The sequence below is a fragment of the Temnothorax longispinosus genome, chromosome 8, assembly GCF_030848805.1.
Source record: "Temnothorax longispinosus isolate EJ_2023e chromosome 8, Tlon_JGU_v1, whole genome shotgun sequence".
Classification (NCBI taxonomy): Eukaryota; Metazoa; Arthropoda; class Insecta; order Hymenoptera; family Formicidae; genus Temnothorax; species Temnothorax longispinosus.
Window position 1 is genome coordinate 19,762,417 of NC_092365.1, and position 27,069 is coordinate 19,789,485.

At 35.8% G+C, this 27,069-nt stretch overlaps 4 protein-coding genes across 6 annotated transcripts; 2 read left to right on the forward strand and 2 right to left on the reverse strand.

Annotated features, from left to right (window-relative positions):
• Nucleotides 1–69: 69 nt before the first annotated feature.
• On the forward strand, nucleotides 70–8,054 carry Strip (striatin interacting protein). 2 transcript variants are annotated; one of them, XM_071785018.1, is made up of 12 exons: nucleotides 70–321; nucleotides 3,666–3,782; nucleotides 3,844–4,127; nucleotides 4,208–4,386; nucleotides 4,468–4,781; nucleotides 4,854–5,070; nucleotides 5,165–5,319; nucleotides 5,395–5,639; nucleotides 5,819–6,046; nucleotides 6,152–6,323; nucleotides 6,422–6,626; nucleotides 6,723–8,054. In XM_071785018.1, exons 1-12 carry the CDS (start codon nucleotides 319–321, stop codon nucleotides 6,986–6,988), a joined length of 2,385 nt encoding a protein of 794 aa, XP_071641119.1. In that variant the 5' UTR covers nucleotides 70–318; the 3' UTR covers nucleotides 6,989–8,054. The 2 variants fall into 2 exon arrangements, with proteins under 2 accessions (XP_071641119.1, XP_071641118.1); XM_071785017.1 differs by lacking the exon at nucleotides 70–321 and adding an exon at nucleotides 2,157–2,664.
• Nucleotides 7,876–19,411, reverse strand: Zw (glucose-6-phosphate 1-dehydrogenase Zw). Of its 2 annotated transcripts, none has more exons than XM_071785026.1 (7): nucleotides 19,130–19,411; nucleotides 11,518–11,642; nucleotides 10,433–10,797; nucleotides 9,676–10,274; nucleotides 9,395–9,600; nucleotides 9,138–9,298; nucleotides 7,876–9,068 (listed from the first exon to the last, which is right to left on the reverse strand). In XM_071785026.1, exons 1-7 carry the CDS (start codon nucleotides 19,146–19,148, stop codon nucleotides 8,978–8,980), a joined length of 1,566 nt encoding a protein of 521 aa, XP_071641127.1. In that variant the 5' UTR covers nucleotides 19,149–19,411; the 3' UTR covers nucleotides 7,876–8,977. The 2 variants fall into 2 exon arrangements, with proteins under 2 accessions (XP_071641127.1, XP_071641126.1); XM_071785025.1 differs by lacking the exon at nucleotides 19,130–19,411 and adding an exon at nucleotides 14,339–14,497.
• Nucleotides 19,412–19,886: 475 nt separating this feature from the next.
• On the forward strand, nucleotides 19,887–21,019 carry LOC139817168 (small ribosomal subunit protein mS37). The gene is made up of 3 exons (XM_071785028.1): nucleotides 19,887–20,042; nucleotides 20,274–20,407; nucleotides 20,620–21,019. Exons 2-3 carry the CDS (start codon nucleotides 20,278–20,280, stop codon nucleotides 20,850–20,852), a joined length of 363 nt encoding a protein of 120 aa, XP_071641129.1. The 5' UTR covers nucleotides 19,887–20,042; nucleotides 20,274–20,277; the 3' UTR covers nucleotides 20,853–21,019.
• LOC139817166 (uncharacterized) lies at nucleotides 20,953–23,378 on the reverse strand. Its single transcript, XM_071785027.1, has 7 exons — nucleotides 22,575–23,378; nucleotides 22,325–22,511; nucleotides 22,104–22,232; nucleotides 21,827–22,012; nucleotides 21,463–21,730; nucleotides 21,204–21,393; nucleotides 20,953–21,126 (listed from the first exon to the last, which is right to left on the reverse strand). The coding sequence occupies exons 1-7, from the start codon at nucleotides 22,672–22,674 to the stop codon at nucleotides 21,041–21,043; spliced, it is 1,146 nt and encodes a 381-aa protein (XP_071641128.1). The 5' UTR covers nucleotides 22,675–23,378; the 3' UTR covers nucleotides 20,953–21,040.
• Between the last annotated feature and the right edge of the window lie 3,691 nt (nucleotides 23,379–27,069).

A 27,069-nucleotide genomic window follows, 5' to 3' on the forward strand; every position in this document is an offset into this window, starting at 1 on the left:
GCGAGACACCCCGCTCCGCTCCGCTGCCGCTAGTCGCTACTCCGGCCACTCCGGCCTCCGGCCTCCGGCAGTGCAGTTCGGCGCTCCTGCGCTCCATGCTCCAATGCTCCATTTGGTTTCCCCGTTTCGTGAAATGGTAAAAATAAAGAGGGAATATCACGAGCGTTTGTTCTTAGGCCGGACGACGTTGGATTCACGTGTGACTCGCGTCGACGATGGTCGCGTTTGACGTTCTGAACGACAGTTGCGCGGGGGAACGCTGACGACGAGCTGATTCTCCGTTAAAATCCTCCCGTTTAGATTAATTTTAGGTTAAACATGGTAAGGGTATGCCAGTCGCATATTATTGTCGATGTATTCGTTGAACGCATTTTGTATCTCACCGGTTGGTTTCACGCTGAATATACACGTATTAATATCTTGTTTCATTACGAATACAATACTTTGCGAGTGTTTTCAGAAGCCAGGAATGCAAGACTTGTTGTTATGTTAAAGCCAGTGGCACACGGTGCATGTTTTCCTGCTGGATCGCTTTAATCTAGTGAATTACTATAATTGCACCACTCAGCGCTCAAGATTTCTGGTAATTTACTAGATCGCAAGCGATCCAGCAGGAAAACATGCTCCGTGTGCCACTGGCTTTTTTTTTTTTTACAAACAAGCAACAAAATCGAGCTATATGGTAGAAGCGCAATCTTGCTTGTGTGCGCCAATTTGGATTTGTTATGTGTTTGGTCGTACCTTCATGTGTTACCCTGAAATATCTTAGAAAATATACACTTCTTTTTTCTCGTATAATATCTTATCATATATTTCTATATTCCCGTATAATAATTTATATAAATTTTTCTATGAGTTGCCTCCTTCATGCAAGTTTTTCTCTATTATATAATTTCTTTATCACTGAGATTTTATAACATAATGGGGAACTCGTCGTCGAGCTCGTGGCATTCATATGCTTCTCATGTAATATCGCACGTACTTTCCTTCTCATGTAATTTTTCTAACTTATGTATCCCTTATTATTCCCTTATATAGTTTTCTCTCTTTCTCATATAATTCTGTTATTTAGATTCTAATAGAAATACAAAAAATATACGTTCCTCGTTAATTTTTCTCATATAATGTAATATCATGTGTACTTTCCTTCTCATATAATTTTTCCAACGTACATATCTCATGTAATTTATACTATTAATTATTGTATTAATAGAAATATAAGAAATATATATATTTCCTTTTTATTATATAGTATCATATGTGCTTCCCTTTTCATATAATTTAACTAATATGTATCTTAATTATAATTTTTCTCTATTTCTCGTCATGTAAATGAATCTTTTTTCTCGTGTAATTATTTTTTATCATGTAAATGACTTTTCTCATGTATTTTTTTTATTATACTGTTAGATGAGGACTAGATGAGCATTAGACGTAGACGTGAAATACATGCATGTGACATAAACGAAATTTCCAAAGCAGAATCCTGAATGGAGTACAACACAGCTATACTTGGAGAAAATCCTTTTGTTCATCCATAAAACGTTGCAGGCTGCATTTCCGGATTGTTGCATCGAAATAATTGGCATGATAGAAAACGATTATATTTGTCTTTTTTTAAGTTACAATTTTCATTAAATTTTCCTCTTTTATTCTCCGTTGGAACTACACTTATTTTGAGCGCTAATGTGAAATGTGACACAGCTGGAAAGAAAGACTTACTTATTCTATTCACTTTTTTATACTTTTTCATACTTTCCGCAAAAAGACAGATGTACATACATGTACCCTTCCAAAGCTTCAGAAAATAATAAATATTCAGAAGGAAACAAAGTGGGAAGATTGCCTATAAATTTTCCCAAATTATCTTCCCAAGTTCCACTTAAAATTCTTGAAATTCTCTCAAGTAATTTTTATCGAAGATAAAAAAGTCTTATCTTCACGAGTAAAATTTATTTAAAGTTTCCATAAAAATTAGAGAAACAATCCTATTCTTGCCTATAACGTACATCAAACTTGATAATCAATATTAAAGTTGTTACATTATTCTTTAATTTTATCCTGATATCGTTACATCATACGTTGCCATTGTCGAGTAATAATAATATACACACAAGTATTTTTTTCGTCGTGTAAGAAATTTACGATTAGACAAGCACGATTCGTAATCGCGAGGGGGTTTCGCGGGAAAAAAACGCCGACCGTCCCCGAACGCGTCCGATCGCGAGCAGAGAGATCGCGTCTCCGCGTCGCGAAGGCGTCCGACGGTGTCGCGGGTGTCGTACACGTCGTATCCCCGTTGATCGTAGACCGGGGTTAGGGAGTGACGTAAGCGGGGGGAGGGAAACAAACACAGCCTACGGTGGATTGTGTGGAATTCGTGTCGTTCTCTGGCGCGGAACAGTTCTGCCCGTCGCCCGAGAGAAGACGACCTGGCTGACGTAAATGTCTCGGTTGGTAACGAGACTTCTGGACCGAGAGCTGGAGGATGGTCTGAGGAGAGAAGGCGCCGAGAGTCTCGCGGCCGAGCACCACCACCCGTCACGAGAGATGTTGGGCGACGTGGCGATGGACGCGAACGGGAACGGCAAGCGTGATCCTCTCCAAGGGAGACAACTCCCGCCCATCCATACCTACTTCTCGCGGGTCGCGGCCAGCAACGACGTGAGTCCGCGCTGGAAAAGCACTCGGGAAAATTTGCATAGCGTATACAAACGCGACGGTGAACCAGATCGGCGATCCTAACCTATCCCACGCCAGCGTCCATAAATTCAGGGGGAAAATCAGAAATTCTGTGTCAAAAAACTGGAGCAATCAGTTGGAGACGCGACGATAAGACCGAGCCTACTCCAAACACAAAAAAAAGCATCCACAAGTTCTAGCAGAAAGGCTTCATTCTAGCAGGACTAATTGTTAAATAAAGCTTGCTTTAGACGTGTAGATTTTAGGATAGAATTCTGTTTAATTTTCTACGCCATGTATTTTTATACATTTCAATATATTGCATCTGTATATTCTGATTTTTCAAACATTTTTGTTATACTTACAGGATATGAAATCACGAACTCTATCTTAAATTCTGACAAGACTGAACAATCCTTTAAATTCTGATAAGACTTGAACAATCCTTTAAAAAGGGCCTTTAATCTGATAAATTACAGGTTGTTCAAAGTAGGCTTTAGTAATTTTATTTCTAATTCTGTGCACTATATATTTTTATATATATTTTATGTATGCATGTATTCTGATCTTCAAAGTGTTTCTCATATTACATAGCGAATCAAAAATTAAATAGAACTAAATGGAATTTGATTCTGAATTCCGACATTACAAATCATCTTGAAACTTTAAAAAAGAAAAATATTCACAAAGTGATATCTTACCCTCTAATTTAATTGTACTTAAAATAATAATTAACAATAATGTTTACGAATATATTGAAAATTTAATACAATATATGCTGTTTCCATATGATACATGTACTGTTTTATTTGTTGTTTTATTTACAAGTATTGTAGCAAATTTGATATAATATTACTAATATTAGACAATATTCATGTTCAGCAGAAATAAAAATTGTACGACTTAAGCAGCTCTTGCTACTCAATTCGCCTAATGTCATCTTCAAGTTATTTAACATGTGTCTCATTACTTTATTATTCCAGGAAAGCAACAGAACTACGGATCTAGAGTTTGTTTATGACGACACTGACATACACGCTAATGAAATCGCTGAGTTGTATAGTTATACGGAGCAATATGAGTTGCAGCTTAATCTTAAGGTACAATTCTGTTTTACCAAGTGCAAGAGCGAATTGTGTGATTTCTCTAAATAAATTCCAGGCATTTGAGGATCAGATGGAATGGTACGATTTACGGCCGTGGTGGCAAAACTTGACGAGACCGCAACAGAGATCGATAATCTACAAGTTACTGGATCAACTGGAAGTTTCCAATAAACAACTCAGGATGAAAGCGGCGCGTTGTATTCTTTATTTAGCTCAGGGTTGTTGGGCTGAGGTACAGTCTGACAAGGAGCAACAAGACTGGACTAGAACAAACGTAATGTTACTCTACGAAGCTGGCATTTTTCCAGCGTTTGTTGAACTGCTGAACATTGAGATTGAGTAGGTTTCTTCATACGTGTGTACGCACGTTATTAGAACAGTTGAATTCAGGTTGAATTTCTACTAAGTAATTTTTGTAGAAATAGCACAACTGCTACCTCAGCGATGAGAAAGCTAGCTGTTAGCCTCGCTGATTCGATAGACTTAAGAGTCATTCTGTCCGTTTTATATATTATAACAGAAGTTATGAGAGAGGAATTAAAAAATATCGAGCACAGTGAATACAAAGACAATGTTGAAGGATTTAAAGAAGATCTTGGTATGTCATTGTTTATACAACACATTTTAATGCTTACAAACAAAAAATTTGCTCCTTTTAACACGGCTATTTCTTTTGCAGTAAATCCATATGGAGAAGAATTACTGATTGTTAAACTTCTCGGCATGGTGACGTGTTTCTGCAGCGGCTCGGCACCACATTTTCCCATGAAAAAAGTTCTCTTGCTTCTGTGGAAGTTAATCCTAGTCTCTCTTGGCGGCATCGACGCACTCAGAGAGTTAAAGAAGCAGTATCGTGAGGAGGCGGGGCTCGATACGCTACAGGAAGACACTATCGAAGTCGCTAGGACGATGAGAGCCAGCTCTCCGCCTATGAGCGCAGCAGATTTGTTAGAAACGCAAAATCAGAAAAGGAACAATCGACCTTTTCGACGGGTAATTCATCGATCTAAGATTATCCTACATGATTGTTACTTTCACGCATGTTAATCATCAAACATTTTTCAGAGTTTGATGAAACAAAGCTCGTTAGATGATCCAGGCTTAGGTATGGAATACGAAGGAGGAGAACCTCCAAATAATACTACAGCAAATGAAGGAGACGGCGAACTGATTGTATTCCTGGGTCCTGGTGGACCTGGCGGCTGGAATCAATCGTATTACGAAGATCAGAATAATCAGTCACAATTAAGGCCAGGTACTCCACAACTTATAAAGGGAAAAGGTATAGCTTATAATAAAAAGTGATATCTTTTTTTAATTTTTTTTTTATAATTCTCACATATTCAAGTATTAATATTTAATATATCATCAATCAGGTTTACCATGGACACCCAAAGTGAGGCAAAAGGACGTGGACAGCTTTCTTGAAGTTGCCAGAATGAAGTTTGTCGGTTACAAATTACAAGGAGATAGAGAGAGTTTAGCGGGTTTACCGCAACCAATCCACGAAGGCGTTACTACCCTTAAAAAGGTATATTTTGTTGGCTTATGACAGTATTGCAATATAATCTGCTAATGTAATATCTAATATTATAATATATTTTAGCACATGTATACATCACTAGCGGAAATTCAGATTAGGAAGGAAGAAGAGATAGCAAGAAATCCAATGAGTACTCTAGAACCACCGCTTCGTCAAACACCAACGGAAATTCTTTATCAAGCTATATTACCAAATTTGCCGCAATATATGATTGCTTTACTGAAAATATTACTTGCTGCTGCACCGACAAGCAAAGCTAAAACAGACAGCATTAATATCTTGGCCGATGTGTTGCCAGAGGAGATGCCGTGAGTATGAGTAATGATGGATGCAACATATTAATGTACATAAAATCTTAGAGATGAAAATATCAAATATAATTCATTAGTTATATCCGATTTTTGAATGATGTTGCAGCTGTTAAATATGAATATATTTTTAATGATATGTGTATTGTAAATATACTTAATTTATAACACACTTTTAGAATGACGGTGCTGCAATCAATGAAATTAGGAATCGATGTTAACCGACATAAGGAGATTATTGTTAAAGCCGTTTCTGCAATTTTATTACTGTTGCTCAAACATTTCAAACTGAATCACGTATACCAATTCGAATTTATGTCACAGCATTTAGTATTTGCCAATTGCATACCTCTCGTATTGAAGTTTTTAAATCAGAACATTATAGCATACATTGAAGCGAAGAATGTGTAAGTAAAATGTTATTGCGATTTAAGTTTCTAATGCCCTTCTTCACCAACGTCGGGCATAAGTGTTCACAATATATGTATAACCGATAATTTATATTACAACAGTATTCCTATTTTGGACTTTCCCATGTGTGTCATTGGCGATCAGCCGGAGTTAACTACGGAAAGTCTCGAAATCGGCCATAGTCAGTCTTTCTCATGGAGAAATGTTTTCTCTTGTATTAATTTATTAAGAATTTTGAACAAATTAACCAAGTGGAAACACAGTAGGATAATGGTGAGCCAATTTTTATTAAATCAATAATGCTATTTTTTTAAATATTATATTTTATATTTATATTTATGAAAATTAATTTGTTGGACTTATATTTGCAGATGTTAGTCGTTTTTAAATCGGCACCTATTTTAAAACGCACGTTAAAAGTCAGGCATGCAATGATGCAATTATACGTTTTAAAATTATTGAAAATGCAGACGAAGTATCTCGGTCGGCAGTGGAGAAAGACAAACATGAAAACTATTAGTGTCATTTATGCGAAGGTTCGACATCGCTTAAATGACGATTGGGCGTACGGCAATGGTAATAAAAAATTGAAAATATTTTACTTAATACTTCACGTTAATGATAATTTTGCAAAGAATTTATAACGTTTTTGAATTACTAATGATTAAACAGATTTAGAAGCACGGCCGTGGGATTTCCAAGTTGAAGAATGCGAGCTACGTACTTGCGTTGATCAGTTCAATAATCGAAGATATTCGAACGTTCCGAGAGACGAGGAAATGGAGCCGGTCGACGCGTCAGTAACGTCCGTGCTCGGTGCAAATGTGGAATTGACCGAGGAGTTCAAGCAACATTACGAATTATGGTTGCAACAGGAGGTGTTTCAGAGGAGTATCAATTGGGATGAATTGTTGGATCCTGCGGCGTGTGAAATCTAAATTTCATATAAGTATAAAGCGCATGTGAATCGTATTTTCCTTAAATCATAGACTTGAATGAAATTGCGACATTTTTACGAATTACAAAACTTGTGAAAAGTGTTCAAGCGAAAAAACATTGCCATATCGACACTGCAAAAATTTCCAAGTTGCATTTGATATCGCGATGAACGGTTCTAATTTAGGGAATGTTTAACAAAGAGACTTTCTGATGAAACGCGTAAAATATTTCAAATTTCTTTCGTATTTAATTTGTGCAATGCAACATAGTGGCTTATAGTCATTTTCTATCATTATAGGCAACCAATTTTTAATAAATGTATACTTTTTTCTTTTATATATATATATATATATATATATATATATATATAAAATAGAATATTAAAAATTTAGAACATTTTAATAAAATACATTGTTTTTTTGCTGTTAAAAGTACCATCTGATTTTTCCATAGATCGAGTTATATATCATAATTTACAGGCATATAATATAATACGCCATAATTCAATTTCCTACATTTATATGTTTTTTACATGTCCTCTCCTTTTCTATCACAGTGAACATATGCAATCTTCAAGAGAACCTTGATGTATGTGTGCAGAGACCATCTTACTTCCTCCTAGCCTGCACTATTTGATAAAACAAATATATATACATATAATTATTACGTATACATAAATTATACATATATCTTCAGTTCATCGTTAATCATGACATCAATTTGTATCTATATATCCATGTATAGCTGATCTTAAGAGGAAGTGGAATAGCAGGATTATGTTGAGCTGCGAAATTTAGTGCTGTATAAGATGTAAGATGATCGGCTACCGCTTACCTGGTACACTTAGAATAAGGTTTTTTCCACAATGTAGGTATATACACATACGGCAAGTCAACTTTCTTTTATTTATTTAACGTAAGTTACGCAATCGAATAATCTCACACAGATCTCTAGCGTACAATTATTTGTACAATTTATGCTATCAAAGACAGTTGTACAGGATGCCGCGATTGGTATCACACATGTTTCGATTGTCAAGATTTAATAAAACTAATCTAAAAGAAAGACTGATTCACATTCCCCCGCAATCTTGATCTTAAGGTAGCCTCAATAGGATGTTATAGGTTTGTTCTTTGTGGTTGCACTAGTGCAGCTCTCTTATACTGACGATTTCGAGATATAAAGAATGCGAAGATCAACATAACAGATAAAACGACATAATACAACTGATTAAATCAGTTTGTAATTTAGAATTGATTTTTCAGAAAAAAAATTTTTTAATTTTATTATAATTGTTAAAACCAATCTGGACTGAAAATAATGATAGTACATAATGTAATATGTTAAACTTGTTTTAAGTAATAAAATATAAAAATCTTAGGAGAATTTAAATTAATGAAAACGAAAATATATAAAGTAACAACGTATATATAACAATGTATATATATTTGTGTGTACGCGCGTATGTATACTTTAATTACTTTCTTGCATTTTCATAAATTCGGAATATTACTGCTTTAGTTTTAAATCAAGTATCATAGATTTTTTAATCTTCCGCTTATTATCAGTATTGCAAATTTGCAATTGTTACATTTTCAGGCCTAATATAGAGATTACAATAAACTGTTGCACTGCAAATACTGCTACATTATGACAGAAAAATAGCTATATCTGATATCGTCAATTTCACTCAAAAGAACGCTTCAGTGCATACTTTCGACATTTAATGCAGAAAGTTCAGCGACAGAGAACAAACTTTATGTTTTCACATATATGATAAAATCGGATATGTAAATATTATCAATAAGATACAAATAGTAAAATATATATAAATATTACATATAAAATTGTAAAAAAATATTTATATACGACGATTTAGCAAAAATTTTGGAATGTGACAGTCAACAGTTGCGTCGCTTTAAATATTCTTAGATATTTTAAAATTTGTACTTTGCGTGATGAATCTCATATCACAATCAACATTGATTTCATGGTTTCACCCATTTGTACGAACCATAGTACGCGAAATTATTTTTCTTCGCCATGTCGTCAGCTTCTTTCGGCCCTCGGGATCCATATCTGAAATTTTTAAATAAACAGTAATATATTTTGCACGCATTAAAAATACTTACAATCCGCGCTACGTACTTATATGGAATCGGTTGGATTTTTTCTTTTTCAATTTGATGAAGCAACGGCGTGAATATCCGCCATGCTTCGTGCAACTCGTCGTTTCGCACGAAATGCATTTGCGAACCGCAAAAGACATCTAAAATTAATCTCTCGTAGGCATCCGGTAATTTAAGACCCTGGAAAAAATGATATTCGTAATGAGCAGGATGATGCCTTACTACATATCCGATTTTAACTTAACGACAAATTCTTTGATCAACGAAATTACTTACCTTATATCTACTGCCATAAGTAAAGTCCAATTCCGTTTCTTCCATGTCAAACGTGATGCCGGGTGACTTTGTCATCATTTTAATGTACAATGCTTCGCCTGGTTGCACCCTGATCACCAATTCATTCCTTTTTGCTTTCCCATCAAAGATATCACCCGGTACATCTTGGTACTGTACTCTAACTTCTGCTTTTCTTTCGTTTAGAGCTACGAGACATCGCGCGGTGGTTAAACAAAAAGTTTTTTATTTGCCGAGAAACGGACCTCCTTCAATCTTCTTACCTTTTCCGCATCTCAGGATGAACGGTACTCCGTCCCACCTTTCATTGTTTATTTTTAGCACTGCAAACGCGAATGTCGGCGTATTGGATCCGGCTGGTACTGTGGTATCCTCCAAGTAGCCTAAACGTGCTTCCGGTTCCTCAGCGTCCGGGTTTCCGACGTATTGACCGAGGACCACCTGATCGAGCTGCACGTCTTTGATACATCTGAGAACTTTTACCTTCTCGTTTCTGATGTCATCCGGTTGACAAGACGCAGGTTTCTCCATAGCTACCAAGGACAAGATCTGCAGCAGGTGATTCTGCATCACGTCTCTGATGATGCCGAACTCGTCGAAATAGCCGCCTCTACCGTGAGTGCCGAATGGTTCTTTGAATGTGATCTGCACTGAAGCTACATTGTCCCGATTCCATGTCGGATTGAATATCCTGTTTCCGAATCTCAAAGTCATCAGATTCTGCACCATCTCCTTGCCGAGATAGTGATCAATACGGTAGATTTGCTCCTCGCTGAACAGCGTCGCCAAGTGATCGGAAAGTTTCTGCGACGAGGCAGCATCGTGGCCGAATGGCTTCTCGATTATAATTCTCGTCCATCCTCTGAAATTTCAATATAGATATATTTATAAATTGGATATATACATTCTGTTATATTTATCCATAAAACAAATTGGTAACTTTGTTTGATGTATTTTCTCTTTTCAATTCTTAATGCTTTAGTTGATTATATTCCATATATGTTCAAAATTCGTGCTTACTTCTTTGCCATACAGGTAAGCCGGAGTCGTATCGTCACGCTTTCGAACACGCTCGGTGGTAGTGCCAGATAAAACAGCCTGTGCGCAGTGTTTCCTTGCTCAAACTTTTGTAATTCACGATTTAGTAGCTCAAAGTCTTTCTTCTGATCGTAGGAACCAGCGACGTAGTGATTCAGCTTCCAAAATTCTTCGTACTTTTCCTCCTCGTCCGGATTCACGTTCATGTATGGATGGCACTTCTCACGCAATTGTTCTACTGTTAATCTGCTTCTAGCATAACCGACGAAGGCGGTAGGTTTCGGTAGGAGATTGTCTCGGAAGAGCCACCAGAGAGTCGGATAGATTTTCTTCTTGGCGAGGTCCCCCTTTTCGACATTAACAAACGCAGTAGTTAAATAAAAATTTGGAAATAAAATTTGATAAGTAGGAATCAATATATACTCATTATTTATTACGCAGTCAATGTCCGAAAAATTACAATCCAATTTTAACATAAAAAAAAACAAAATGTTAATTACATAGTTAAATTTTAATAGAGAATAACAAACATGCTTCTAAAGCAAATAATATTATTGAAAAACCGTTCAAAATTCCTTATATATAATATCATGTATAAAAGTTAATTGTTGACCGAACGTTTCACGCAGAAATTAACGTTCGTGACCAACTTCTCTCTCTCTCTCTCTCTCTCTCTCTCTCTCTCTCTCTCTCTCTCTCTTCATATTTTTATTTTAGAAAATTGAACAGAAACAAACTTTAACTTATAATGTACAAAAGGTAAAAAAAGAAACAATCATGACAAGCGAAGGATAAACACACTATATAGCGAAAACTTTGTCAATTTTATACCTATTCTAAATCTAACTCTAAACAACTTCGCATGATGATTTCAACTACCTTTCTAAATACGAGTGAACTCGTCACTGGTCAATAAATTCGGCTAACAAACGAGTCTCTAGTCAATAACGTGTTAAATTACGCATTCTATAAGAGAGATACTGACAAGTATGAATGATCAACGGATATTCATAAATTGCAATTAGCGTTACTTGCATATTTTATATTTTCCTTCAAAATAAACTTACAGATGCTCCAAAGGTAACAAACACATGTGGGATGAGCCTATCAAAATGAGTTCCTTCCAAATGATCCATTTCGTCCGATTTCAGGGATTGCCTGAAGTACTGCAGGCTCTCCTCCGTCGACGTCCCTACGATTAACATTAGTCTTCATTTAGTGGTATTATAATTTTACATTATGTTATTTTATAACATTTCTAATGCACTTTATCAATATATCGTATAAATGCTTATTTAAATGAATGTTATTTATGAAAAAAAATTTCATTGTGTATCACTTTTTTAGTATTCATTATCTCAGTCACATGTAATTAATTTATCATATGTTTTATATGTGTAAATAAGCGACAAGAATTGTTAATAAGACATATCTTTTTGAATTTACCGATTTATCACTCTTGCAAATGGACACTAAGTTCCAAAAGATGCAACATTTAATGCATCTATTGCTCAATTAAAAATATTTACGTTTAAAATGGAAATGTACGATACTTTTTCCGTCCTTCTATTTGTAAAATCAAGTTTCGTGCCAAAATAACATTATCTACGTGTAATCATTTAAATATTATTTTTAAGGATATATTTATCTATATATATAAAGAGATAAAACCTATGACCTTTATATTAACCCTTCGTAGTCACACATGGGTCAATTTGACCCACCTTCCATTATTTATGGAATGACCTAATATTTGATATAAAAAGTGACATTTCGCAAAATTCGCACGATTAATGGCAATTAGATAATTTGGGATAAAAGCCTTGGAGTAAAATCGCGACCATTGTCACTTTACTATTATGTAAAATTGAAATATTCATCAAGTTCGACGTAATCGAAACGTGACGCTATCTCTTATATTTTCATATGCATTTTTGTGACGACGCAATAATCATACATATTAAACATTAATATCACTAAAATTTGATAATCTATTTCCTACATACTATGTAATACCGTATGAAATGAGTAATGGCAAAATCTACAGTCTCGCTGAGGTCATACAGAGATATTTTGCGGCAGGAAATTAACCACGTGATGGAGATATACACATCTAATGTACAAATGTAGAAAATTTTCACTTCTCACGTGGCGAGAAAACTGTCATCTCCTCTTTAATTAAATATCAACAGAACATGGAATTTCTTATAAATATAAATTATATATCACTACACTATAAATCACTACAAATTTCAAATTTCTCACACAACTGTGCAAAATTTGCTGCACGATACACAATAACACTTCAACGCATCCTGTAAAAGCTATAGGGTGTTTTTTATTTAGTGACACAAGCGTCGTTCTGTCTTTGTTACTCGACTCCCAAGAAAGATAGAACGACTTTTGTCACTAAATAGAAAACACCCTATAGCTTTTACAGGATGCGTTGGAGTGTAAAGCGGGGAGCACACACTTCTTGCATAGCGCATAAACATAAGCATAAGAGAATTGATTGGTCCATATGCATGTGCATAAGGAAATAGACCAATCCGTTTCTTTATGCATATGGTTATGCACCTATGCAAGTTTGTCTGGATAGACCTTTATTGTGTATCGTGCAGGAAATTTTGCACAGTTGTGTGAGAAATGTGAAATGAGAAAAGTTTTTGTCGATTTGGGTCACTAAATAGAAAGCATCCCTAATAAGAGTGAATGTTAGTCTCTATATAGGTTCTTCTGAGTATTGATATTCTGAGAGTAACCTTGGAAATCGTCTACTTCTACTGCATTTACGTCTTTAGTCATTTTACACCTACGCACATCCGGTTAAGATGAAAAAGATCTTTTAACGTGTACAAAAGAAATAATTATATATTCCTTTGTATAATGTAACATATTTCCAAGGTATATAGTAGAGGTTTTTCAGATACTAAAACCAATGATTTAAATAAGAATAATTTTTAAATAATCTATGAAAAAAAATTATATGTGTTATATCCTTTCTCGATTCCATACATAATTTCTATACAATTAAAATAAATTATTTTATACCACTTTTAAAATATAAATTAATAAATAAAATAATTTTTTTATATACCCAAAAATATTCTGAATTTTATCCTTAAAATAATTTAATTTTGCGGAGATCGCTTCTTCTATTCCTCTATTTAGTGATTATGATTTTTATTTTGCAAGGTTGAGTACGATTTGCGTGGAAAAAAAATTAGCAGTGATAAAGAAGTAATCTCCGCAATATTAAATTATTTTAAGGACAAAAATTCAAAATATTTTTTTAGTGGTATGGAAAAATCAATTCATCGTTCTAAAAAACGTTGAAATAAGGAGTGATTATATTAAAAAATGCAAATTGTCACAGTTTCACTTTTTTATATTCTTGGACCGAAAATTTGTGGGCCTTACTACATATGTCACGTGAAGATTAACGTTTTCTTTGAAAACTTTTAAAAATTTTGTTTCTTTCTTTTCTCGCGTTTATTTAGCTTTACTTTGATGCACCAACTATTTAGAAATATCACATATTTTATTTTTTTTATATTTCCCACTTAATCACTCACAAAACAGAATATTTATTATTACTCATATCACTATAACTCGTAATATGACAAAAAGTTGATATAATGCATAATTACCATTTAATTATCATTTTTATATTTTTTAAATCAGAAACCCATGGAAGTTTAGAATCATTAGTTTTCATATTTATCAAAAAAGAAAAAATTAAGTTTGCTGACAGTATAATTTATTGCTGAATAAAAAATTCTGAGATAATATCATCAAAATATGCGAGTTGCTAGTTGCATAATATTTAAAATCGTCAGTTTTTGAAGCAGAAATATAATATGCAAACATATTCGTGTTTGAACTTACTTGTACATAAGGTACTCATGGCTTTGTGGTTTACGAACAAGTCGCACGGGAAAGACACTAAAAAAAGTCACGTGATCGACTGACTATCGGTGCCAGTAGGTCTTGCCGCACTCCTTCGACAATCTCGCCGCTTCACCAGCAGAACCGCGACTGGCGTCGGTTTTGCCTTGCATGCGCGCACCACGTGCAATCAGGCAAACGTAAACGCTTATGAGGCAATCGTGGAGTGCCCTCGATGATAGATAAACTGATCATCCAATCATTTTCCATTAAAAAAAAAAACAATTCAATACCTTCATTATCCCAAATGTGTATTTAAACAGAAACGTAGGTAGGATATTATATGAAGGAGCCCGATGCTCGCGAAAAAAGCTAGGTATTTAACTTAACAATTATAATAAGCATTTAACTAAGCAACATAATAAAAAACGTAATGGTTTTAAATATAAACATGTTATTTAAGATAGTTCGATGATTAATAGTAAGGATTTTTATCTTTCCAACTAGATATCCTTATCGATAATTATATACTTAAATAATGATTGCATAAGCAATGCCGTCTTGGCACTTTTACGCAAAATTTGCCTGCTAACATGCGTCTTTCTATCTCTATTTTAGTTTTTCTACGCACACTAGCATATCCTCCGGCAATCTCCAAGTGCGAATCAGATTTAGATTTTTATCTAACTCTGATAATCACAGAGCACTCCGGTCAAGGCGATGGAATGATAAGTTCTGTTTATCAACGAATCCAATTACACGTACATTCTCTCGCGCAAGATTTTTGCATATCTTGCAAGATTTTGTTATTTAAATATTTTGTTTACAATTAAAAGTTTGTGAGCATATAGATTCTATTTACGCAAGTGCGATGTGCAATCTATGCTGGAGAATTAATGACACATTGCATAACGATGACTCAGTCCTCGTGTATCAATGTACGTAATGTGACGTTACTATACATAAACTTAGCTCTTGCAATTTGTACAAATATTATTTCCACAAACGGAGAAGCTCCAGGCCGTTGGAAGCACCGACGTATATGAAAATCAACGAGACACCTGTCGGCGGACTAATCCGATCTTATCCCAGCATCATGACAAGTTGACGTACCGACAATTACGTGATGTCAGTGGTGTACCCAGGGGGGGATTAGGGGGATAAATCTCCCCTCCGAAATTTTGGAACCAAATATGAGAATGAAAGGTTGAAAGCGAAGAGAGAAACGAAATTGTGAATGCTTTAAAGTCTAAAGACAATGCTCTGAACGACTGTAATAATAATTGATAAGATGGCATATGTCTGTCGTACCAATTATACGATGTACGCAATCTTTTTAAAACGCTCAGACTTTTATTATAGTCCTTTAACAGTAAAATGACGTTGCTTTGGTTTGATTCAGATGTAAAAGGTATCTGAATTATTTTACGCTGTATTTCACTATCTTTTCACCGTAAAAAAACGTACAGCTTCTTATTTCATTCACACATACAACATCAGTGTCCTAAATAATGTACAGCCATCTAAATACAAAGGCATATATTATAAGCAGGGATTTCTTGCCTACTATTGTCTTTGAAAAGTCATTCTAAGTGTCTTTTAGGGGTTTACAATCTTTTAAGAGGTCTACAACATAATTCGAGAAAGAAATTCTTCTTATTTTTTTTTAAGTTTATTTCGAAAGTTTATTAGTTACTACCTTTATACATATAATATGCGCTAATGTTACAATTAGTATTAAATCTTTTCAAATATATCTCCACCCCCCCCCCCGAAATTAAATATTGGCTACGCCCCTGCATGATATTGTATATTATTAGTTATTATATAGCTATTTCTATAGATATTATAATTTACATACAAATATGACCGTCGAAGACATAATGATGCATAATGATGCAAAAACAGAGATAAAATAATGCAAAAAGTATAAGATACATCTACTACATTCTTCATCGTTTAAGAGAACTATTAATAGTTTTCTTAAATTCTTAAATAAGATGTACCGTTTCGCCACTCATGAAAGAATCACGGGGAAAGGAGGGTATTCGCGAATTGCTAAAATAACAGCAATAATTTATATTATTATCAGATTGTACACTTAAAGAAAAACGTTATTACTTATTTTTTATGATGCACGCGTAAAAATTGTGAAGGCCACGCAAATCATGCGTGCGGAGATACTCATATAATATGTGTATACTATATATATATATATATATATATATATATATATATATATATATATATATCATGATAACGATGACTGGCAAATCAATTAACTGCCATCAGTCGGCGAGTGCCAATGAGTGCGCGGTTCTTGAATGGCATCGTCGCGATGTAATAGGTCTCCTCACACTTCTATTTTCAAGGGCAACCCTTCAATTGATCGTAATCGATTTCATTAATGCGTGACCTTAATGGCGGAATGACAACTTAATCCTCCGTTTGATTTTCCATAATTAGAGCTTCGATGAGACATCCACGATCGATGGACAATGTAATACTTAATTGCTTAATTTTGAAAGTGATTTATGTGCAAGATCTTTTTTAACCCTTTAGGGGCCACACATCGATCCCGTTGGAGTAAAATATTATAATTTATAAGATGGTCTTAAAAGACGTCCCTGATGAAAGTTTTTTAGTTTTTGTAGTTTTTTTATTGTACATAATTATGTACACAGGCTCCTAAAGGATTAAAACCGATTTCTTTATCTTTCTTTCCAATATGATCGATTCAGTGGGAACAGATGTACTAATTTATGCCGATTAAAATGAAAAAATTTCGTCCCAATGGACAATCAAAATCACACTTTTTGCTGCGGCAGCGAATCATTTAACGTTGACGATATGCAATCAGATTTGTCAATCGCACACATTAAAAAACACGCTTCTGCTTTCGTAAACAATTAATCAAAAATTGAATAGCAAGTTATAACTCTTATTATAACTCTCAATTTTTCTATTTATATAAATGTTCTCTCAAGACTAAGTTAAAGTTAGTTAGATAAAACGTTACACTTTAGATTATAGTAATGCGTTCTGTTGAAATTTAACGTTAACAATATATACGCGATGATTTCAAACGCGATAGCGGAACAGAATGTATGAGACAATTTTGAAATTTAAATTCTTGCTGGCTCACTTGAAATGCGCATAAGATATAACTATCGTGACGTAGTAAGAGTAAAGAATGACTTTAAATATAGCTAAACAAGCCTTTGTATCCTTTTTTATCCGCAATGCAATTTCGATCATTTTTTGCCCATCACTGATGCATATTGTAAGGATGTAATTGTGCGTTGCATTTTGTACGTATGTATTATTATACATATATAACACTGTACTACGTATATCTCTCGTACAAGAAAAGTACAGTAATTATAACATAGAAATTTAACAATCACTTCGTAAGATTAAAAAAAATTTCTGTTTATTTATTACGTATGTTCGGAAGAATTTATTAAAAATTTTAGTTTATTTTATTTATTTAAAATGTTTAAAATATACTTGCGTTTTGACACGCTGACTTAATCAGTACGTTCTTACGTAACAAAATGTACAGTCACACCATCCACGTTGAAGGATGTAAAAACATAATTGCATTTGTGCAACATGTGGTTTTTTCTTTTACGTGTGCCCCCGGCATTAATTTAATGACGCGGACCTACTTTTCAAAGCAGCCTGGAATGAGTTATACACCAGCGGCTGCGAAACTCTTTGTGTAAATAAAGCTATGTCAAAATCTAGAGCGGCTAAGCCGTTCTCCGATTTCGCGACGTCGGTTTCGTTTCGGTACAAAAAAAAAACTTACGTCATTTTGCTCTCACACATACATGTGTTCAATTCTTCATATCACGACTTCCAAAATCTTAAACTACTACAATTTATGATAAATGATTAAAATATCAATTTTCCGAAGATATTCGGAATAATTGGCGTGTTAATCGCCAAGGCCACAAAAATAGCATCATGAATGATAGTGCTTATCATGAATGATAAATTCTTACGTATTAAGATTCTTGTGTTAAATAATTCAAATATTTTGTTAAAGTCACGTATATATGATTTAATTAATACAGTAATTATAAATATATAGCTTAATTGTATAAATAAATTAAATATTTATTATTTAATTAAAATATTTAATTAAAATAATTATATATTTATTCATATATATATAATTTCAAATATAGTTTTTAAATATATATATTATTTCAAAATATATAAATATATATTTCAAATAAACCGAAAGTATTTTTAATCGATTATCTCAAGAAGAGATACATAATCACATGCTGATAAAATAATCACGTTTTAGTCTCATGGACAATCTTCATAAAGCTCCAGAAGTAAATAATTAATAAAAATTCGGACAAATACAAACTGCGTAAAAAAATTCACCGAAACGACACATGTATGCCATGTATTTTGTTATATGTATGTATGTACATCGCACATATCCCACGAGATAAACAGACGGGCTGCGACACTGGCTGACACCCGTTGTTCGCAAACATGGAATTTTTCTCGCTCGCTCGAGATCGCTTGACGAAAAAAAAAAAAAATAACATCGTACGATGCATTATCGACGAGCTTCCGCGTAAACGTTCACGACGTCGCGTCGCCGCGTTTTAATCTCGGAAACACCCTCCCTCCCTCTCACGCTCTCTCGTCCTTCCCTGCGATTTAATTTTATCGGCGAGCCTACTTATTTGCGCCGTTTATCTTAAAATGTGCGACGCGCGCGCGAAAAACGCCCGTCATACTTTTTGCTTTTGTTAGACTCACTTCTTGGGTGCTCCGCCATTCTCGCTCGATCCTTGAACCTTGACGCTACCCTGCTCGACGAAATTCCCCCTTCGCACCGGTCGGCGGTCCCCTTTCGGCACAGCCGAATATGTCCGTTCCCCCGGCGGCCGGCGATCTCGCGCGCACGTGGCCAGCGCGGCCTTGCCGCCAAAATGACACCGTCACCCGTCACGCGTGACTTTGAGGTTAAGCGTCAGCGCGACGTGCACGGAGTTTTCTTGCGCCTCTGCTCCTCTCCGTTCTCGCCGCCCGCCCCCGCGAAGAAAGAGCCGCCAATCCTCGCGATTTCCTTCGGTGCGGCATACCCTACCCCGTCCCGTCTCATTATCAGTGCGATAAAAATAGCGCGCAAACACCGAGCTAAAAGCAACTTCGTTTCATTTTAACCGTTTCTTTTTGGCGCGAGAGAGGGAAAAAAGAGAGAAACGCATTTTCACTTCTGAATATATATATTATATAAATCTGTTTCTACGCAATTTTCATGCCAAGCGGAGCAGAAGGCGTATGGAAGAAAGAAAAAGAAGGAAAGATAGGAACTCGTACAGGGTTGCGTTCGAAGCGACTAATTTGTTTTAATTAATTTTCTATTTGTCTATCTTTGTTTTGATTTAAAAAAAAAACTGCGACTTTTTGCACTCGCATACTGGTGACGTATACGCGGTCTCTCTCGTGACACTTCTTCCTTTTAAATGCGTTTCAAATGCGAAATTGCGAAAAGAGAGGATACGCCGGCCGATACGATCGAAACTGAAAGTAAACGCTGCCGCCATCTGATCGGTCGCGGTCGCGTTTTCACGCGTTTTCTCCAAAGCCGACGAACGCGATTGTCGTTGCGGGTCGCGGCGAACGGTCTACTTTTCTCCGGCTTCTCTGCTTTGCAAAAGAAATTAATGTACGTTTAGCAACATTTATTGACGACTATCAAAATTACATTTTGTCATCAATTGTATCTGTATGTCGATATAAAAAACCATGCGTTCAGTCACTCTGATATAGAACTTGATGAGAAACTTAACCTCCATGTCAAAGAAATTCATAACTTTATATTATTTCACTGTAATTTAATATTTATATAATATTAAAGTAGTACGATATTCATATTTATATTGTATTATATTATCAGAAAGATGAGATTGACGTCGCTGTTTTTTCGTAACGCGAGGCAACCACAGAATGAGAAGAAGGTACCCTTCAAGGCGATCATGCCGTTAAAACTAAGGGACTTCGTGAGTTCGAAGGGAGGTCGGAGAACATCGGGTATGTCTGAAGATCAATTTATTTTCCCATGGATATGTTTAAAGACCGTTTCTTACTGCATTCTAGTTGTATATATTTGTTACAATGTGGCTGATCGTAGGCTATAAACTTCATTCCGCACAGAGCGTTTCAATATTTATTACAATTAGCGGTAAAATATAATATTCAGAAAATTTCTACTTTATACGATTTTAATATATTTCTGTTTCCAGAACACGGATGTTTATACGAGATGACCTTGCTTTTGTCGTGCCTTGAAGAAAATGAGTTTGAAGACAAGAGATGTGTCCCGCAAGTAAACGCATTAAATAAATGCAACAAAACTTACACCGATAATGTGCAGCGTATGCGCTCCACGCAGGATCAAGTGGTACCTGTACCCGAAAGTAAGAACCTCACGCACAAGCAGGTCACGTATCTTCTACGAAGTTATCCAACAGTATAGCGTTTTTACATCTGTAGTACTGCATACATTAACATGTGTTGTAAAAACTATTTAATTATTACCATACTTAATATAAGTGCATAAAAAATGTTTCTGTAAATATTCATAAATATTTTTATTTTAATTTAATTTGTACAATTATATTAGTAAAGCGTGTATATACATGATAGGCTTTTAATTTGAAATAATTATTTGCTGTTCTTAACGTCGGCGGTGTCCTCCAGTTTATCAGAAATCGTGTGCAAACGTTTCAACGCGAGCCGTCTCGAGTAACCTAAACACGATACAATTTATAACACGATACAACTCTCGCATAGAGTTTTACATCATAAAATCCATACCGATACATACGAATTGGTTCAATCGTGTTGGAAATAGTTGTAGTTTTCTGCATGACGTCCAATTGCTGCTCGATTCTTTGTAAAGCCTTATAATTCTCTAACTGTTCGTCTTTATAATAGTAATATGTACAGAATAATGTTACAGCACAAAGTGTTAAGGCAATTTTTCTGTACAACCATGTTGTACTTAACAGGTGCGTCTGTAAGAGAACCCAGCGTAGACACTTTTTGGTGAACAATTTGTTTGGAAATTTTATAATAATTATTACCTTATCATCCGGAGACTGAGGAATAATCTTATCGTAATATTGAACCAGTATTCTCTCAGCCACTATATTTAAGCTTAGAATACTAAAAAGCGCAACTCTTGCATCAACCGTTCTTTTAGAAGCACTGAATAACGCGCAGAGAATACAGCTGACGGTGTAAAATATGATAGATTGAAACCAAGACACTTCTCCAATAATCCAGCTTTGGAAAGTGCGTATATACGAAAAGATCTCGTAAAGCAGCTCTTTCTGATCCTTAGCCGATTCTCTAAAATTTAAGAATTTCAAATCAACGATTCACATTAATTACTATTCGACTAAGTCGAATTTCAAAACGTTTTAAAAATCAGCTTTATGAACTCACTTGAAATCCGACACCATATTGCTAACTGTCTCGGACGAAGTCTGTAGTACAGTCTCGAGTTCTTTGCCGTGATCTAAAAGCTCATTTTGAATGCGCAAACCCTCCTTTTGACTGTTCAATATTACACCTTGCATTTGCGATGCTTCCAGCAATTGATCCTTCATTCGGGAAGATACTTGAAACAATCTACGACATATGTATATGCAGAAATACGTGAGTGCTTTTGTATCTTTACAATGTGTAAAGATATTACACAAGATATTATACATGTACGTACAACTTGATAGTGTTATCAACTTCAGCCTGCCAAGCTTCGTGATTCAAAAAGAAACAGATATGAGTTGCGTGAGTGTAGAATTCATTGTAAACGCTGAACGCTCGGTCTGCCATGCCGCCAATGCATTTCCTATGAAAGAAATATTAACCGATTGTCGCAAGATCAAGCATTAAGTATAGGAAACTAATAAAAAAATACTCGTTTTCCGAGTATTTTCGTACCGACGCTCGTCTTCCGTTTCACTGAGATAGCAGTCGTAGGTCGCGTGACCGGAATCCTCCAGGAAACAATTCGCTAGGCGCAAGGCGAGAAGCGAGTGCTCCTGATCGTTCAATTTGTCACAACTACTCTCCAACGCTTGTAGCGCGGTATGCCAACATTTTCCATGTTGCGGCAGCGATGACTTTGCTGAAAAAAAAAATATTTCCTGTTACCTACTACTTATCAGTTCCTACGTTTTCAGCTTCTTACCTTTTATCAGGGAATATTCCTTCTCTCCCAGATCTCTTAAGATCATATTGCCGTTGCTGGCTGATGTTTCACGAATAATAAGTAACAAGAGCCAAATCATCTTGGAATTGAATGCAGGGTCCTTTCAGATCTCGCTAATTTTCAGGAAGTGTATGTCCAACAGGAAATTTATGGTCCTTCATTATTCTGTCGAATGACATATTAGAATGAATAAACGTTCTCTTGCGATACAGAAAGAGCGCGGATACAGACTAGACCTGTAATTGTATCATATACGTTTGTAACAACGGGTGCACGAAAAACAATCAACGATCAACTGCACAGTCAATCAAAGACGAAATTAATCACAGAAAAATGATTGAGTCCCACAGTTATTTGGGTTCAATGGACTTAATGAACCTGAATTCCATACATCCAGCATCTCTGCATATCACATTTACATCTACACATGGACATTTTTGAACGATAACGCGACAAACAATTGGAGAAGAGTTGCTGTAAAGCTACTTGATTAAAATTACGAAATCCAAATCTGTTGAGGGTAATAATAAATTAACAAAGTTCATTAATGTATGTGTATTTAAAAGAAAAACTTTATTCACTTGGGAACATGACGAAAATTAAAAAAAAAATACAAAAGTAATCGCAGATATTGCGATTTTCGGTATTAACGAGAATTTTGCACAATATACTTTCGCTCTCCGGAACCGTTTGCGGTTTCACGATCGGAGCACATCGTTCTCATTCGATATTTACGCTGATTATTCGAAGTCGCGGATAACGACACATTTTAAGCGAACTTGAGTGACAAGTAACAGATATATTTAGATTTTATTGGAAAGTCGTAGGAGCGTAGCGTCGGATTTGAATCGGCTCGCAACGGACAGTTCCTCGATTTGGCGCGACAGCAAACCACCTGCGCTGAATCATAAGTGAATATTTGCCGTGCACTAGCGACTCCGCAGAAGCAGAAGACTCGTGGCCGCGGGAGGAAACAGCGAGAGGAAAAGCGTCGAGGGTAATAAAACGGAAGAGATGCAACTTCATGGAAGAAAGAAGAAAGAACAGAGATTGCACTTTTCTCTTTAAATTCTTCCACCTTCTCTTGCACTCTCTCCATTCGAGTGCAGAAAGCTGGAACGAACGAGCGAGAGTCGCGGCCGCTTCGATATCTCGAGAGCTGCGATGTATCGAGAGACGCCATTCTCGAACGGCGGGACGCTCTCCGCAACGCGACGCTCCGCGAAGAAACCGTGAAAAGCGGATTCGAATGGTTGCCGCGCCGCTCATCGATTATTATCGTTCGAAGTGAATCTCTCGCGTGAAAATTTGTGGATGCCTCGTGAGACGTCGGATACTCAATTGGACGGTACGATTTAATATGCCAATTTGACTCAATATATCAATCCGATTCCATCCTGATGATGCATCGCGTTCTTTCAGTATCAACGATCCGGACGATCTACATCACCCGAAATCGACCAAGATCTTCATACATCTCACATTGTCATTTCCTCGCCGAACACAGCGGAGGTGCAGTTGGCACACAATTATCGCCAGGTATGTGCCGGCTTGCCCAATATCGCTTCCCTTGAATTTCTTTCGCTAAAATCAACGCTCGCGAATAGCCATTGGTAATTTCACGTTTGATTCGACGAGCGCGATACTGACGAATTTCTGCATTCTTGTCTGAAACTGTTGTCTGTCTTAATTACGTGTATTTCTTACATTGATTTTTCATTAAATGTTATTTTATGATGTACTACGTATGTTCGTATTTAATTCGTAAATTTGACCTTATGCGTGCGACGTTACATGTTACATGCGTCGATTGAACATGTCCAAGAGGTCCAAGATATCCCTTGACTCAATAATGATAAAATTTATTCAGAATTACAGGTCTTTGATACTGTTTTGTCATTGATGATTATTGTAATATGTTCACTGTACGTTTTATTTTCATATATCGCCATATGACGATATACTATAATAATATATTATATATATATAATATATGTATTAATATATCATATAATTATAATAATATAGTTTACACATATGGTATTATTATATATAATACTATAATAATAACACGATATATATTAGCAACTACAGAAATAAGTTTACGAGCAGAAAAACAAGTGTGTATATAGATACAGAGTCTCATAATTAGATAATATTACCTAAGGAGTTAGAAATCTCCTCAAAATATCTCGTTTAACGAGTTCTCATTTTAACAACTTACATTGAAACAGAATTAATTAACACGAAAATATCAGTTCCAAAGGTTATATTAGCTTTAAAAATGTATACATATATATAATTGATACAGTTTTTGATCCATGCACATTTATTATTTATATTATTTAGAAGAGGATAATGATATATATAGAGTTTTACTATAAATAACAAATACGTTTGTGTTAAGCTTATCACAATTTAATACATTATTTTATACATATGAGTAATGCAAATTATATAATCTTTTACTTTAATTTATTTTTTATGTTTCAATCTCAGTATAATGAATCCTTTAAAATTTGAACATTACATTTAGCCAAATCATGACAGACAACTTTTAATCATCTTCGGTCGAAGATCAAACTCATTAGATCTTATCAAATCTCATTAATGATTTTTCATTAACCGTTTAATTAGCGCCGCTCTCTCAAAGTGACAAATATTCTCAGCTACGGTGTTCGACATTGATTTTTACAAGAGTATCGGGGTGTACGTCGTTAAATCAAAGAGAGACTGTCGAAGGGTCCGCAGGGATCGGAGTATAGCGTCGCGGCGCCCGCGCCGCTGGCAAACCGCCAGCGTCGCTTGCCATTGAATTCGCGCGGGCCGAAAATAAGTGAGTCGGTACGGTAAACAGGCGGAACAGTGACACACGGGTTCGATCTCCTCGCTTGCCTCTTAAAGACCGGTTTAACCGAACGCGCGCGGGGACATTTCGGGATCATTGTTCGGCCTGGCTGTCCTCCTCGTAAACTCGCACGAAGACGCCAGCGGCCAGAGGCGTAGCTGCAGAGGGATGCGGCGCATGCACATGCAACACATACACGTTCCATGTATTTATATCTCTTTATTATGCAGACAACACTTTGCTTTCAGAGTTTCACGATAGACGCTTGTAATAATCATCGAATAATTGTGAAATTAGGTCATCCCTACGCGCAATGCATGTCGATTTATTTTTAATATTAGTTCTAATATTTCTATTTAATTTCTTAATTTTTTTTATTTTACAATACTACTGGATAATAATAGTACAAAGGGGAAAATATATAATAATATGTATGTGGGCGTGTGTATGTATAAAATTCTGTTTTTATATATTTATAATTTTGATATTACATATGTATGTACATATATTATTTTATATATTATATATATATATAAGTATAATAATGTTTACATTTAAAACAAGATATAAAGTGAAGCAATGTATTACACATTATCAAAGTTGTATCGTACGTGTTTGAGAAATGGGAAGATACTTCTAAAGGGAAAAGCTACGCCGCTGGCCTGATACAAGTCGTGAGTGACTTACAATAAACGATTATACTCCCCTTGGCTTTTGTATTTATCCTCAGTGACATTTGTCGGTGGAATACGGATAGGCTCTTTATTAGACTATCATTGTGACTAGTATTTTATAATGCTTTTGACGTCATGTTCCTCACGATTACTATATCATTACCATTCTTGTAATTCTCTGATAAGATATTAGTCGCAACTGAGCATTCGACTCAATTGTCTATCTTACACCATATATACATTATAAAAAATATATATACAGAAACATCGACAAGTGCAAAACTCATACAATTTCTAGCGAAATAGGTATATGCAATGTACATTTTATACGTCCTTTTCACAATGTACACAGTCCCTGATTTATTGCATAACTTCTCCGATTTCTTCTCGAGAAGACAATCTTCCCCCTCCGTGCCCCCGGCGATAATTTAACGGGGCAGCATTGTATGCAACTAAAATTATCGATATTCCGCGTGGCGGACGAGTGATCTCAAGGCCAGACGGCCATCGATCACCGGTGCGCGGGAGACGCGGGCCCCCAAGACATGAAGGGGGGGAAATATCGCAGCGGGAGAGAGGAGACGATCGCGAGAGAGCGAAGGCGGTGACCGATCGATCACCTGAGCGGCGGCGCGTCCCATGCTATCGACAAAGTATATACGTATGTATACTACGCCGGAGCAAATCATCCGCGTCTCTAGCCCGCTTGACGTCAAGCTCGACGTCGCCACCGCTCCCCGGCAGCGGGGGATTAAAAATACCCCCGACCCCCGACCGAGGAGGTAGTCAATGTCGGATAATTGCAGTTTCGATTTGCCCCACATTTGCGCCCCCGTCCGTCGCGACGTGTTGCTCTGAAAAATGCAGAGGCACGAGAACAAAGCGCGATCGCCGGATCATGTGTCCGGAAAAATTCCCGCTTCATTCATACGTGCGTTCGCGTCAATCGGTT